Source organism: Pseudophryne corroboree, chromosome 5, assembly GCF_028390025.1.
Source record: "Pseudophryne corroboree isolate aPseCor3 chromosome 5, aPseCor3.hap2, whole genome shotgun sequence".
NCBI classification, from domain to species: Eukaryota; Metazoa; Chordata; class Amphibia; order Anura; family Myobatrachidae; genus Pseudophryne; species Pseudophryne corroboree.
Window position 1 is genome coordinate 114153801 of NC_086448.1, and position 17100 is coordinate 114170900.

Sequence of the window (17100 nt, forward strand, 5' to 3'; positions counted from 1 at the left end):
ATATACTTTCTTTCTAGGAGCTCAGGAGAGCCCCTAGTGTGCATCCAGCTCAGCCGGGCACAAGAATCTAACTGAGGTCTGGAGGAGGGTCTTAGTGGGAGGAGCCAGTGCACACCAGGTAGTCCTAAAGCTTTCTTTAGTCCTGCGGAGCTGCTAATCCCCATTGTCCTTACGGAGTCCCAGCATCCACTTAGGACGTCAGAGAAATATACATTATAGTACACCTTATGGAGGCCACCCCCGGGAGTTCTGCCCCAGAAGCGTGATATTTGTAGTTTTGCGCATGGTATAGACTCCCCAGGAGAAGATATACATTCTGCAGTACAGGACAAGGTCCCTTATGGTAAAGTGGGTTACACACACACAGGAAATTGTGATCACAGTTTCCCCCCCAGAGTACTTTCAGAGAGTCACAGAGTACAAGGAGCCAGCCACACCGCGCCCATATAGGCTTGATAAAAACCCCTCTGACTAGCTTAACCTTAACAGGGTAGCTAGTACCTAATTTCACTCCCCCCTTATCTATAACACATCGTTACTGCAGTGTATGTGGAGGGCAGCGCTCCCTGTCAGCGTCTTCTGCAGGGAGAAAATGGCGTTGGTGAGTGCTGGATCCGTTCTGAGGAGAAGCCCCGCCCACTGTAATGGCGCGCGGCTTCCCGCACAAATTGTATTATACTGGCCTGAGGTATCTTGTTGCCAACAGCGGGATTAGTCCCTGTTAGCAGTCTTTGAGCAGTGTAGGGTGTTTGCGCTAGCCCAGGACGCCGCTCACAGCGCTGTACACCAAGTGCCGCTGAGCCTTCTGGAGCGCAGCCTGTCAGAGCTGCGCTCCCACCCTTGTGCCGCCATTCCCACTTCCCTGGCCGCCGGGGCTGTACTCACCACTCTTCTTTCTTCTGGCTCTGTTAGGGGGTGGCAGCCGTGCTGCGGGAGTGAGCAGTCTTGCGATCAGCACCCTCAGGAGCTCAGTGTCCTGTCAGCGGAGATAGAGAACCATTAACTTCAAGAGTTGGTTCCTACTCCCCCCCTAAGTCCCACGAAGCAGGGAGGCTGTTGCCAGCAGCCTGTCTGTACCTAACTAAACTCAGAAAATAATAAAACTGGAAAAACTCCTAAGAGCTCCCCTAGCTGTGACCGGCTCCTCCGGGCACATTTTCTAAACGGAGTCTGGTAGGAGGGGCATAGAGGGAGGAGCCAGCCCACACTATTAAACTCTTAAAATGCCCATGGCTCCCAATGGACCGGTCTATACCCCATGGTACTAAATGGAACCCCAGCATCATCTAGGACGTAAGAGAATTTAAGCTTTTGTCTTTTTAGCAAAATAATTACTGCAACATACTCATACGGATGTGTCGCACACGCGCGCGCGCACACACACACACACACACACACACACACCTATCCTCAAATGGCGGAAAACCTTTTCACCAAATATGCCTCTAAGTCAGTGCTAAAGGCAGTGTATGTTTAGAATTGATTTCTAGTGCCATTTTAAAGCTGGGCTGTAATAGTGGCCTGCCGTCAGAGAGGTAAGGAAGCACCACCTCATCCATCTACAACAAACAGAGGACCTTTAAGCAGGGCAATGGGACACGGATACTTTCAGAAGCAGCACAACCAGAAGGGACTTTTCTATCCACACAAGTTGTTCATGTTTATACCAAGAGAACGCAAAGGATATACACATCAGAAGTGAGTCGCACTAGCGCACTCTCTGTGTCATTACCATTACTATTATTTTTACTGAGATGTGCTTAAAGTACACATCTATGTTTTATGTTGTGTAAGTGTATATGTCCCTTGCATGTATACCGGTATTAGGATTCACCACTAAGGGGTATATTCAATAAAAGTCGGGCCCATTCCGACATGCAGTTGTCGGAATGGACCCGACAATCCCTGTTCAATGGATTGGCCGTACACAGGTCCTGTGCTGCCGCTGCTGTCAGCGGCTGCTGATGCGGTGACAGCAGTGGCGCATATGGCGGCGGCGGGCGTGAGCAGGACGGCGGCAGGGGGAGCAAGCTGCGGGGGACATGTCTGCGGCGGGGGGAGCAGAGATCGGCGGCCGGTGGCAGGAGCTGGCTGTTAGGGGACATGTCTGCGGCGGCGGGGGGAGGCGTTGCAGGGATAGAGGTGCCTGGCCAGGGGACGGCCAGGCACCTCTCTCCCTGCAGTGCCTCCACCCCGCAGCCTGCTCCTCCCGCCGGCCGCCGATCTCTGCTCCCCCTGCCGCCTGCAGCACTACTAGTCTCCTCATCTCATAGAAACATAGAATTTGACGGCAGATAAGAACCACTTGGCCCATCTAGTCTGCCCCTTTTTTATTTTATCCTTTAGGCAATCTCAACCCTTTTTTAACCTTAATTCTTTGTAAGGATATTCATATGCCTGTCCCAAGCATGTTTAAATTGCCCTACAGTCTTAGCCTCTACCACCTCTGATGGGAGGCTATTCCACTTATCCACTACCCTTTCTGTGAAGTAATTTTTCCTTAAATTTCCCCTGAACCTAACCCCCTCCAGTCTCAATGTATGCCCTCGAGTTCTAATACTTATTTTCCTTTGAAGAATGTTCCCCTCCTGAACTTTGTTAAGACCCTTGATATATTTGAAAGTTTCTATCATGTCCCCCCTTTCCCTTCTCTCCTCCAAACTATACATGTTAAGATCTTTTAGCCTTTCCGGGTAAGTTTTGTGATGTAGGCCATGCACCATTTTAGTTGCCCTTCTTTGTACACTCTCTAATGTATTTATATCCTTCTGGAGATAGGGTCTCCAGAACTGGACACAGTATTCCAGATGGGGCCGTACCAATGACCTATACAGTGGCATTATCACTTCTTTTTTCCCTCAATCCGACTTTTTTTAAAGTCGGATTGAGATTGTCGGAAACGGGGCTAAAACCTGTCAGGTTTGGCCCCGCTTCCGACAATGCACACTGATCGACGGCTGAAGCCGCCGATCAGCGTGCATTCCAACAAGTCGGGTTTCCCGACTTGTCGGAATAAACAGGGCACTAATGAATAGGTCGGAAGGGGTTCCGACCTATTCATTAGTGCCCCGTTTATTTCAACAAGTCGGGAAACCCGACTTGTCGGAATGCTGCCGTCTTTTCGACAAGATGGCAGCTTCCGACAGTCATTGAATATACCCCTATGTATACCATGTCATTTTAGAACTCTACTTTTTTATTGGATTCCTTATAGTACAAATGTAAAGACTTTTTGGAGATTGTTTCTACCACAAAATAAAACATTTTTGTTTTAGAAATATTGAGAGGTTTGTTTTCGTCCACATATAAAGAGAGAGCGCTGGGAGGCCTCCCCATTTTAAAACTATTTGATTGGCGGCTTTGACAAAACGCATATTAGTGTTCCTTTTCTCCACTGTTTTCACTGCTTCATAAATTAACCCCTTAGCACTTCAGTTAATTTGATTTAACCATCTTTGCTGAGCCATAGATATACCTAAAATCTGGATTGTTGGGGTGCAAAGGAGAAAGGCTACCTCAAATAATATTAAATTCCAGAGTAATGTAAACTACAACAAAATCTGAAATAAACAGCACCACATAAAAACATACATTGCTTCAAAGAATTTGAGCTATTAGCCAGTACATTTATGTTTGGTACATAGAGCAAGCTACTGTTCTCTGTTACCACACGTCCCGTTACACAGGAAGTTACCTGTATATAGGGGGGAAATTAATATATATATTTTTAAACCATCTAAAAAAAACTTCTGATCTGATAAACAATATAAATCACATAGATATGTCACAGACACAAGAAATTGCAGGTGATACCCCTTTTCCTCTAGTGTAGCACGGGTCGCAGCCGTGTCGCCTGACACGGCTGCGACCCGTGCTACAGCCCCCTGCAGACAGCACTCACCAAACCGGCAACTGCCGGGTTGGTGACGCGCTAGTGACGCGGCAGGGGCGGCGCTGGGAGATCACATGATCTCCCAGCGCCGCCTTACCCTATGCACTATGAACGGGAGCCGTGTCGAGGCGACACGGCTCCCGTTCACACTAGACACCTAGCCGGGTTGAACACGTGTTCAACCCGGCTAGCAACCCGGGTAGGATTCCCTGATCACTTGATCCGGGAATATGCCGGGGGACCCGTTTCCACTAGGGAAAAAATAAGAATTTACTTACCGATAATTCTATTTCTCATAGTCCGTAGTGGATGCTGGGGACTCCGTAAGGACCATGGGGAATAGCGGCTCCGCAGGAGACTGGGCACATCTAAAGAAAGCTTTAGGACTAACTGGTGTGCACTGGCTCCTCCCCCTATGACCCTCCTCCAAGTCTCAGTTAGGATACTGTGCCCGGACGAGCGTACACAATAAGGAAGGATTTTGAATCCCGGGTAAGACTCATACCAGCCACACCAATCACACCGTATAACTTGTGATCTGAACCCAGTTAACAGTATGATAACAGAGGAGCCTCTGAAAAGATGGCTCCCAACAATAATAACCCGATTTTTGTAACAATAACTATGTACAAGTATTGCAGACAATCCGCACTTGGGATGGGCGCCCAGCATCCACTACGGACTATGAGAAATAGAATTATCGGTAAGTAAATTCTTATTTTCTCTAACGTCCTAAGTGGATGCTGGGGACTCCGTAAGGACCATGGGGATTATACCAAAGCTCCCAAACGGGCGGGAGAGTGCGGATGACTCTGCAGCACCAATTGAGAGAACTCCAGGTCCTCCTCAGCCAGGGTATCAAATTTGTAGAATTTAGCAAACGTGTTTGCCCCTGACCAAGTAGCTGCTCGGCAAAGTTGTAAAGCCGAGACCCCTCGGGCAGCCGCCCAAGATGAGCCCACTTTCCTTGTGGAACGGGCTTTTACAGATTTTAGCTGTGGCAGGCCTGCCACAGAATGTGCAAGCTGAATTGTACTACAAATCCAACGAGCAATAGTCTTGCTTAGAAGCAGGAGCACCCAGCATGTTGGGTGCATACAGGATAAACAGCGAGTCAGATTTCCTGACTCCAGCCGTCCTGGAAACATATTTTCAGGGCCCTGACAACATCCAGCAACTTGGATTCCTCCAAGTCCCTAGTAGCCGCAGGCCCCACAATAGGTTGGTTCAGGTGAAAACGCTGGAACCACCTTAGGGAGAAACTGAGGACAAGTCCTCAATTCCGCCCTGTCCGAATGGAAAATCAGATAAGGGCTTTTACAGGATAAAGCCGCCAATTCTGACACGCGCCTGGCCCAGGCCAGGGCCAACAGCCTGACCACTTTCCATGTGAGATATTTAAACTCCACAGATTTAAGTGGTTCAAACCAATGTGACTTTTGGAACCCAAACTACATTGAGATCCCAAATTGCCACTGGAGGCACAAAAGGAGGCTGTATATGCAGTACCCCTTTTACAAACGTCTAAACTTCAGGGACTGAAGCTAGTTCTTTTTTGGAAGAAAATTGACAGGGCCGAAATCTGAACCTTAATGGACCCCAATTTCAGGCCCATAGACACTCCTGTTTTCAGGAAATGTAGGAATCGTCCCAGTTGAATTTCCTCCGTCGGGCCTTACTGGCCTCGCACTACGCAACATATTTTCGCCAATTGTGGTGATAATGTTTTTGCGGTTACATCCTTCCTGGCTTTTGATCAGGATAGGGATGACTTCATCCGGAATGCCTTTTTTCCTTCAGGATCCGGTGTTCAACCGCCATGCCGTCAAACGCAGCCGCGGTAAGTCTTGGAACAGACAGGGTCCTTGCTGGAGCAGGTCCCTTCTTAGAGGTAGAGGCCACGGATCCTCCGTGAGCCTCTCTTGAAGTTCCGGTTACCAAGTCCTTCTTGGCCAATCCGGAGCCACGAATATAGTGCTTTCTCCTCTCCATCTTATCAATCTCAGTACCTTGGGTATGAGAGGCAGAGGAGGGAACACATACACTGACTGGTACACCCACGGTGTTACCAGAGCGTCTACAACTATTGCCTGAGGGTCTCTTGACCTGGCGCAATACCTGTCGAGTTTTTTAATCATGTGGACGACTTCTGGGTGAAGTCCCCACTCTCCCGGGTGGAGGTCGTGCTGAGGAAGTCTGCTTCCCAGTTGTCCACTCCCGGAATGAATACTGTTGACAGTGCTATCACATGATTTTCCGCCCAGCGAAGAATCCTTGCAGCTTCTGCCATTGCCCTCCTGCTTCTTGTGCCACCCTGTCTGTTTACGTGGGTGACTGCCATGATGTTGTCCGACTGGATCAACACCGGCTGACCTTGAAGCAGAGGTCTCGCTAAGCTTAGAGCATTGTAAATGGCCCTTAGCTTCAGGATATTTATGTGAAGTGATGTATCCAGGCTTGACCCTAAGCCCTGGATATTCCTTCCCTGTGTGACTGCTCCCCAGCCTCGCAGGCTGGCATCCGTGGTCACCAGGACCCAGTCCTGAATGCCGAATCTGCGGCCCTCTAGAAGATGAGCACTCTGCAACCACCACAGGATGGATACCCTTGTCCTTGGTGACAGGGTTATCCGCTGATGCATCTGAAAATGCGACCCGGACCATTTGTCCAGTAGGTTCCACTGGAAAGTTCTTGCGTGGAATCTAACGAATGGGATTGCTTCGTAGGAAGCCACCATTTTTACCCAGAACCCTTGTGCATTGATGCACTGAGACTTGGTTCGGTTTTAGGAGGTTCCTGATTAGCTCGGATAACTCCCTGGCTTTCTCATCCGGGAGAAACACCTTTTTTCTGGACTGTGTCCAGGATCATCCCTAGGAAACAGAAGACAAGTCGTCGGAACCAGCTGCGATTTTGGAATATTGAGAATCCAATCGTGCTGCCGCAACACTACCTGAGATAGTGCTACACCGACCTCCAACTGTTCCCTGGATCTTACCCTTATCAGGGAATCGTCCAAGTAAGGGATAACTAAAATTCCCTTCTTTCGAAGGGATATCATTTCGTCCATTACCTTGGTAAAGACCCGGGGTGCCGTGGACCATCCCTACGGCAGCGTCTGAACTGATAGTGACAGTTCTGTACCATAACCTGAGGTACCCTTGGTGAGAAGGGTAAATTTTGACATGAAGGTAAGCATCCTTGATGTCCCGAGACATCATGTAGTCCCCTTCTTCCAGGTTCGCAATCACTGCTCTGAGTGACTCAATCTTGAATTTGAACCTCTGTATGTAAGTGTTCAAAGATTTTAGATTTAGAATCGGTCTCACCGAGCCGTCTGGCTTCGGTACCACAATAGTGTGGAATAATACCCCGTTCCCTGTTGCAGGAGGGGTACCTTGATTATCACCTGCTGGGAATACAGCTTGTGAATGGCTTCCAAAACTGCCTCCCTGTCAGAGGGAGACGTCGGTAAAGCCGACTTTTGGAAACGGCGAGGGGGAGACGTCTCGAATTCCAATATGTATCCCTGAGATATTACCTGAAGGATCCAGGGGTCTACTTGCGAGTGAGCCCACTGCGCACTGAAATTCATTGAGAACGGGCCCCCACCGTGCCTGAGCTTGTAAAGCCCTAGCGTCATACTGAGGGCTTGGCAGAGGCGGGAAAGGGTTTCTGTTCCTGGGAACTGGCTGATCTCTGCAGCCTTTTTCCTCTCCCTCTGTCACGAGCAGAAAAGAGGAACCTTTGTCCGCTTGCCAACAAAGGACTGCGCCTGATAATACGGCGTCTTATTTTGAGAGGCGACCTGGGGTACAAACGTGGATTTCCCAGCTGTTGCCGTAGCCACCAGGTCTAAAAGACCGACCCCAAATGTCCCCTTTCAAAGGCAATACTTCCAAATGCCGTTTGGAATCCGCATCACCTGACCATTTTACTGGTAGAATTGGACAACGCACTTATACTTGATGCCAGTCGGCAATTATTCCGCTGTGCATCATGCATATATAGAAATGCATCTTTTAAATGCTCTATAGGCAATAATATACTATCCTTATCTAGGATATCAATATTTCCAGTCAGGGAATCCGACCATGCCAACCCAGCACTGCACCTCCAGGCTGAGGCGATAGCTGGTCGCAGTATAACACCAGTATGTGTGTAAATACCTTTTTGGATACCCTCCTGCTTTCTATCAGCAGGATCCTTAAGGGCGGCCATCTCATGAGAGGGTAGAGCCCTTGTTCTTACAAGCGTGTGAGCGCCTTATCCCCCCCTAGGGGGTGTTTCCCAACGCACCCTAACCTCTGGCGGGAAAGGGTATAATGCCAATAACATTTTAGAAATTATCAGTTGTTATCGGGGGAAACCCACGCATCATCACACACCTCATTTAATTTCTCAGATTCAGGAAAACTACAGGTAGTTTTTTCTCACCGAACATAATACCCCTTTTTGGTGGTACTCGTATTATCAGAAATGTATAAAAACATTTTCCATTGTCTCAATCATGTAACGTGTGGCCCTACTGGAAATCACGGTTGTCTCTTCACCGTCGACACAGGAGTCAGTATCCGTGTCGACGTCTGTATCTAGAGCCCCTGACGGCCTATGAGACGTCTGGACAGGCACAAGCTGAGTAGCCGGCTGTCTCATGTCAACCACTGTTTTTTTATATAGAGCTGACACGGTCACGTAATTTTCAACAGTACATCCACTCAGGTGTCGACCCCCTAGGGGGTGACATCACTGTTACAGACACTCTGCTCCGTCTCCACATCATTTTTCTCCTCATACATGTCGACACAAACGTACCGACACACAGCACACACACAGGGAATGCTCTGATAGAGGACAGGACCCCACTAGCCCTTTGGGGAGACAGAGGGAGAGTATGCCAGCACACACCAGAGCGCTATATATATACAGGGATAACCTTATATAAGTGTTTTTCCCCTTATAGCTGCTGTATGTTTTAATACTGCGCCTAATTAGTGCCCCCCTCTCTTTTTTTTAACCCTTTCTGTAGTGTAGTGACTGCAGGGAAGAGCGAGGGAGCTTCCCTCCAACTGAGCTGTGAGGGAAAATGGCGCCAGTGTGCTGAGGAGATAAGGCCGCCGAAAAGGGGGCGGAGCCTATCTCCCGGTTTTTTGTATATTCTGGCAGGGGTTAAATGCATCCATATAGCCCAGGAGCTATATGTGATGTATTTTTTGCCATGTAAGGTATTTCTGTCATGTTTTATTGCGTCTCAGGGCGCCCCCCCCAGCGCCCTGCACCCTCAGTGACCGGAGTATGAAGTGTGCTGAGAGCAATAGCGCACAGCTGCAGTGCTGTGCGCTACCTTATTGAAGACAGGAACGTCTTCTGCTGCCGATTTTTCCGGACCTCTTCGCTCTTCTGGCTCTGTAAGGGGGCCGGCGGCGCGGCTCCGGGACCCATCCAGGCTGGACCTGTGATCGTCCCTCTGGAGCTAATGTCCAGTAGCCAAGAAGCCCAATCCACTCTGCACGCAGGTGAGTTCGCTTCTTCTCCCCTTAGTCACTCGATGCAGTGAGCCTGTTGCCAGCAGGTCTCACTGAAAATAACAAACCTAAACTAAAACTTTCACTAAGAAGCTCAGGAGAGCCCCTAGTGTGCACCCTTCTCGTCGGGCACAGAAATCTAACTGAGGCTTGGAGGAGGGTCATAGGTGGAGGAGCCAGTGCACACCAGTTAGTCCTAAAGCTTTCTTTAGATGTGCCCAGTCTCCTGCGGAGCCGCTATTCCCCATGGTCCTTACGGAGTCCCCAGCATCCACTTAGGACGTTAGAGAAACATGGGTAAATGCGCGCCCCCGCTATTCTCTACCACATGGAAACACAGACACTCAGGCAATTTTATTTTATTTTTTTTGTCTGTCAGAAGACAATTAGACTACCAGTGTGCTTTTGGAGTGCGGAGGAAACAAAGCACCTGGATGAGAGCCATGCAAACACAGGAATAACAGACAAACTCCACACCGATTGGTCCTTGGTCAGGAATGAAACTCATGTCTTTAGCACTATTTAATCATGTGCAGTTTAATACCAACAGCTAGAATTCTTTCAATTACCACAATAAGATGTTCTTACTGACAGAAAGGGTAAGGAGTCTTTATAGCATTAATGCATTACATAAATGGATGACTTTACACAAGTGTGGACATACTAGGGTCTATTCATGAAGCAGTGAAAAGTGTGGAGAAGTGAGCCAGTGGAGAAGTTGCTCATGGCAACCAATCAGCATTGAAGTAACATTTACAATTTGCATACTATACACTTGTACGGAGCAGCTGATTGGTTGCCATGGGCAACTTCTCCACAGGCTCACTTCTCCACTCTTTTCACTGCTTTATGAATAGACCCCACTGTATGATGTCACAAAACAACATTAGCCTTTCACTTCTGCACAAATTACCCTACGTGTGGGTTATGTACTAAGTGCAAAGATCTATAGCACGCTCATGATAGCAAGCTCATGGATAGCACCTACGGGCCCTAATGTTAATCAGTGGATCCCACTTGTGAATTCGGTTGTATCACATGAAAAATTTGTTTATATATCTAGAAAGGCCCCGGACATATTTTATAAAATATGGGACAGATGGCTATCTTCCCCATTTAATCAGTGTACCCGTATCCCTGCACTGTCCTAATGACTGGTCAATTTTCTGAATCCACAGATGTCCATTGTCCCAAATATTATTTAGAGCTCCAGAACACTCCTGTTTCATGGATATGCTTCGTTTGTGTTTGATATAATTTGCTGGTTGGTAACGAGGGATCACGCCACTCAAATGTATACTGTCTTTTTGTTTGAAATGTTTATTTTTTGTTTGTTTATGCATACATAATTTGCATTACATACTCTGTACCACTATTGCATATATCAGTGGTTTCCAAACTTTTTTTGAATCACGGCGTCCTAGAATATCAGAATTTTTTTCACGGCACCCCTAGGCCAAAAATTTCTTATTGAGAAATTTAGAAAGAAATATTACATTAAGTAGATCGCGTTTATATGTCATCCTTAGGGTCAGTTGTGTGGTGAGGGACACGATTTGCTTCTGTTTGGCCACATATTTTATGACTGACAGCCACCAGCACTGGTTTTGCCTATTATATGGACCATGAATAATTTGAATTGGTCCTGGACCACCAACCCAGGGCACCCCTGCAAGTATCCCGAGGCACCCCAACGAGCTACGGCACACAGTTTGGGAACCTCTGGCATATATGGTTTTTTATTTGTTCGTCTTGAAAATCAATAAAAATCTATTGAATTAAAAAAAAATTTGCAAAGATCTATCATAATCCACAGCTGTCATTTATAAGGGCCAGTTAAAATTTACTAGAGGTAGTAAGGTATGGTCTGTACATTTGGAAATAGGCCCAGAACAGTGTATATATTAACTATGTGATAAAGTTTGGGTGCAAATAAAGCGGACAGACCGGGGATTCCCAGGATACACAGGAGCCCTAACTGTGAGATATTCAGCCACTGAGAATCATTTGAGGGCAGCGTTATCACGTCACACACCTAATTCTGAGCACAGTTTTAGTATAAGCCCTATTGGATATGGAATGACTTCTGATATCCCAGCAGAAACTGAAATTTCACGTTTGCATCCAACTATTCATTAAGGATCTCTCCTATCTAGGGGTGATTACTAGGAAGTCTCATTATCAGCCCCCTGTTACAGGGGCCACATGCCCTTTTCATGAACAGTCTTACTTATATGGAAAGGAGGACGGTGTAATGGAAAGAGCAGTGTTACTGCACTGATGGTCCCATCTTACAGTCAGACTCACTTGTTGAAGAGGTGGTTGTCCACTTTGATCTTAGAGTAGGCTTTGAAGTCATCCGGCATTAACATGATGGGTATCTGGACATGGCTGAGCTCATTAATCTGTAATAGAAGATACACAAATATTATAGAGGCCTGTTAATTTTAAACCATTGCAGCTTTATGCACTTAAGGAAATACAGAGAACACATTGCGATAGGGGTAAATATTGGGACTCTATAAAAAAAGGGGAAGATGTACTAAGCAGTGATAAAAGTGGAGAAGTGAGCCAGTGGAGAAGTTGCCCATGGCAACCAATCAGCACTGACGTAACATTTATAATTTGCATACTATAAAAGTATACAGAACAGCTGAGTGGTTGCCATGGGCAACTTCTCCACTGGCTCACCTCTCAATTTTTATCACTGCTTAGTACATATTAGTTATGATGGAAATATTGCGGAAACAAATGAAGAGAGACAAGTAGCCTGGGCACAGGCAGGGTGACATTTGGCTATTCACATTTTTTAATGGTTAGTAGTAAAAAGATGAAGCATAGGTGTGTCCCAGCATGGACAGCCAACAACTAACATACATGTTGCTGGCATAAAATTAAGTTACAGATTTGATATGAGTGTTGTATGTATATATATATATATATATATATATATATATATATATATATATAGAATGTGGTGTAACGGACGGCACTCCAGCATGTAAATGAAGCCAACAAAAGCCAGAAATGATAGCCAACGTTTAGGAGCAGTGCTCCTTTATCAAGTCTTGATAAAGGAGCACTGCTCCGAAACGTTGGCTATCATTTCTGGCTTTTGTTGGATTGATTTACATGCTGGAGTGCCGTCCGTTACACCACATTCTACATCATCTTCTGGAAGGGCACCCAGATTGGTTGTTTGCAGTGTCGGACATTCCTTGGTGTATATATATATATATATATATACACATACACACACATATATATATATATATATATATATACACATACACAGCTCAAAAAAAAGGGAAAACTTAAACAACACAATGTAACTCCAAGTCAATCACACTTCTGTGAAATCAAACTGTCCACTTAGGAAGCAACACTGATTGACAATCAATTTCACATGCTGTTGTGCAAATGGAATAGACAACAGGTGGGAATTATAGGCAATTAGCAAGAAACCCCCAATAAAGGAGTTGTTCTGCAGGTGGTGACCACAGACAACTTCTCAGCGCCTATGCTTTCTGGCTGATGTTTTGGTCACTTTTGAAAGCTGGCGGTGCTTTCACTCTAGTGGTAGCATGAGACGGAGTCTACAACCCACACAAGTGGCTCAGGTAGTGCAGCTCATCCAGGATGGCACATCAATGCGAGCTGTGGCAAGAAGGTTTGCTGTGTCTGTCAGCGTAGTGTCCAGAGCATGGAGGCGCTACCAGGAGACAGGCCAGTACATCAGGAGACGTGGCAGAGGCAGTAGAAGGGCAACAACCCAGCAGCAGGACCGCTACCTCCGCCTTTGTGCAAGAAGGAACAGGAGGAGCACTGCCAGAGCCCTGCAAAATGACCTCCAGCAAGCCACAAATGTGCATGTGTCTACTCAAACAATCAGAAACAGACTCCATGAGAGTGGTATGAGGGCCCGATGTCCACAGGTGGGGGTTGTGCTTACAGCCCAACACCGTGCAGGACGTTAGGCATTTGCCAGAGAACACCATGATTGGCAAATTCGCCACTGGCGCCCTGTGCTCTTCACAGATGAAAGCAGGTTCTCACTGAGCACATGTGACAGACGTGACAGAGTCTGGAGACGCCAAGGAGAACGTTCTGCTGCCTGCAACATCCTCCAGCATGACCGGTTTGGCAGTGGGTCAGTAATGGTTTGGGGTGGCATTTCTTTGGGGGGCCGCACAGCCCTCCATGTGCTCGCCAGAGGTAGCCTGACTGCCATTAGGTACCGAGATGAGAGCCTTAGACCCTTTGTGAGACCATATGCTGGTGCAGTTGGCCCTGGGTTCCTCCTAATGCAAGACAATGCTAGACCTCATGTGGCTGGAGTGTGTCAGCAGTTCCTGCAAGACGAAGGCATTGATGCTATGGACTGGGACGTCCGTTCCCCAGACCTGAATCCAATTGAGCACATCTGGGACATCATGTCTCGCTCCATCCACCAACGCCACGTTGCACCACAGACTGTCCAGGAGTTGGCGGATGCTTTAGATCAGGTCTGGGAGGAGATCCCTCAGGAGACCATCCGCCACCTCATCAGGAGCATGCCCAGGCTTTGTAGGGAGGTCATACAGGCATGTGGAGGCCACACACACTACTGAGCCTCATTTTGACTTGTTTTAAAGGACATTACATCAAAGTTGGATCAGCCTGTAGTGTGTTTTTCCACTTTAATTTTGAGTGTGACTCCAAATCCAGACCTCCATGGGTTAATAAATTTGATTTCCATTGATAATTATTGTGTGATTTTGTTGTCAGCACATTCAACTATGTAAAGAACAAAGTATTTAATAAGAATATTTCATTCATTCAGATCTAGGATGTGTTATTTTAGTGTTCCCTTTATTTTTTTGAGCAGTGTATAGATATCTCACTTATTATTCATACCATACAACATTTTGAAAAGCAAAATCAGGACACAGCATCAGTATGCGGTACCTCCCAGTATCAGGAACCTCCCATTATATTATTAACTTTTATTTATATAGCACCACAAGGGTTCCATAGCACTGTACAAAGAGGATGGCACATTTAGCAACATTAAAGACAAGTTCATAAACATATACATAATTACAAACACCAATTTACATACATACATCGTGATTACAAATGTTCTCGGTCGGCACTGTGCATAAATTCTCCAATAAATAACTAAAAAGATAAAAATACAAAATAAGTGCAATATCTGCTTGACGCTTTTCGATACAAAGTAATTTTGTCAATAGCCAGCCGAAACGAGTCAAACGGACTGGGACTACAGATAATGGTGATACCGGAGAGAAGCAGGCATTCCTGAGAGGCTTCCGGCTGAGTGCTGGACTCTCTGCGTTTGATGTTACCTTGTCCCTCTGGTAGATGATCCACTTGTAATATCTGACAGTTTGCAGTTCCCTTTTTTGGTGTTTGTTATTTTAAGTGGCCTGACCACAGTGCCTACTCGTGATCCTATAAGAATTTTATTTGGATAGTTATCAGGCAAATCTGATTTGTCCACCACCTGTACAAGTGTGACACCAATCCTGTCGCTGGACACTTGAGCCAAGCCCCAGCATGATGAGCATTTAAATAGTGTTATGTGTAGAAATGTTTAATATTACGTGTTGCGTGTTTTCCGCTGACAATATTTATTCTGAAGTGTAATCAGCCCCAGCACAACTAATGGGCCCTACACATATAAAGATCCGCCGCCGAGCTGCCCGACGGCGCCGCCGGGGGTTATGGGGGGGGGGGGGGGTCAGTGATGGGGGAGTGAAGTTTCTTCACTCCCCCCGTCAGCAGGCTCCATTGCAAGCCAATATGGACGAGATCGTCCATATTGGCCTGCATGTACAGCCAACGGTGAACCAGCGATGAACGAGCGTGGGGCCGCGCATCGTTCATCGCTGGTGACTCCACACTCAAAGATATGAATGTTATCTCGTTCAATAATGAACGAGATCGTTCATATCTTTGAGGAATATCGGCCAGTGTGTAGGGCCTATTAATCACACATCAGAATTAATTGATTGTTGAAATTACAAATACAGTGCCACATGGCAAACATAAAATGGGACTCTAAAGCTGGAAACTCACTAAAAGATTATCTGTGCAATCTTTCTGGTTGGAGTGAAAATCTGGTAATGTACGGAAGTAAATGACAATCAACCATTTGCTCCCAATTAGCCACGGCACTTCACCCAGGAGCAAAAAGCTTGCGGTAAGTGCCCAGAGCTATTCAGTTATATCGTGTGGTAAGACTCACAGCTAATGTGCGGTAAGACATAAATTCCAGGGCAAGTGTCCAGAGAGCTATACAATTACTACTAGTGGTAAGCCCCGATGGTGCACTTAATACAGATTTTTGTTCACAACCTCCAGAGGTGCAAACAGAAATCTGCGTGAAGTGGACCCTCATTACCTATTGCGGCAGTAATTGAATAGCTTCAGGCTCTTAACACAACAGCTAAAATGGTACGTCCCCCACTAATTGATTTCCTCCCCCCAAGAATGTTGCAGCATACTTCATTTTGCAGTAAATGTGACTGCGATTTCACTCCTCTATATTCCCCAGTATTTTTCTTACCTAATCTTTAGAAGAAAATAAATATTAGGGGAGTTTAGATTGAAAATAGCAGCGACCAAATACCAGTCATTTGTAATCATTTACATTAGGGAACATACGTGATTGAATACAAGGCTCAGTAAGCTCTAAAATGCTGTATAAAACCTGACCGTATTCTGTTCTAGAGGCAGAAGTATAAATTATACTGGACAAATGAGTTTATTTTATTACGCAGTAAATTCAATGTAACAGGGCTCTGATAAGGTCATAGTGACATTATCCAAGTCATCTAGAAGAAACAAAACGGATACCTGCGTGCCAGCTATTGCAGTGCCCACTTTAGGGCACTCTCCTGGCTAACTACAAGGTATATCCTGGCACAATAATCAAATCTGCTAACATTTCCAACTGGAGGTTCGACTTCTGAAAATTGGGAAAATTCATGATCTAGACAGCTTGTAGATATGAAAATAAACAGCATTCATTTCTTTTATACCTCATCCTCTTTATAATGTCACTCACAGAATGAACCCAGTATCAGCCTGCGGTTTAAGCTAGCAATGGGGCAGATGTATTAAGCCTGGAGAAGTGATAAAGCAGTGATAAGTGCAAGGTGATAACGCACCAGCCAATCAGCTCGTAACTGTAAATTTACATATTGGAGCTGATTGGCTGGTGCGTTATCACCTTGCACTTATCACTGCTTTATCACTTCTCCAGGCTTCCCCAATAAGTCACACACAACCCACTCATCAGTTTTAAATGATTACACATCTGGATACTCCCGAATCCATCCAGAATACCCCAGTTTCCCTGTATAACCCCGCTTGCAATTCCAACAAAATAGAGGATTATGCTGACAGTAGCAGGTTAAATTTATAACCAATCAATTTCTTTCATTACTGTACTTTGTATGGTAAAGATCAAAGCTAATTGGCCACTGTTTGTTAGGGGATACTGATGATTGCACCGATGTTAATAACGTCCTGAGCCAAGATCAGCAGGTACATGTTTTGTATCACTGTTGCAAAAATCAATCACACAGCTAAACATAAAGGGCTCTGTTTTAGTTTAAACACAGATTTAACGTTACCATAACAATACAGTCACAAGTACATTACACATTTACTTCC

At 46.0% G+C, this 17100-nt stretch overlaps 1 protein-coding gene across 4 annotated transcripts in view; it reads right to left on the bottom strand.

Annotated features, from left to right (window-relative positions):
* Nucleotides 1-17100, bottom strand: part of LOC134927318 (phosphatidylinositol 5-phosphate 4-kinase type-2 alpha) — a 261728-nt gene that overhangs the window by 111689 nt on the left and 132939 nt on the right. For 3 of the 4 annotated variants that reach the window (XM_063921582.1, XM_063921581.1, XM_063921583.1), the window contains one exon: nt 11725-11822. In XM_063921582.1, coding sequence (XP_063777652.1) covers nt 11725-11822 — 98 coding nt within the window. Of the gene's footprint in view, nt 1-11724; nt 11823-14522; nt 14578-17100 lie in introns of those variants that run through there. The other variant, XM_063921584.1, reaches the window with a different exon arrangement.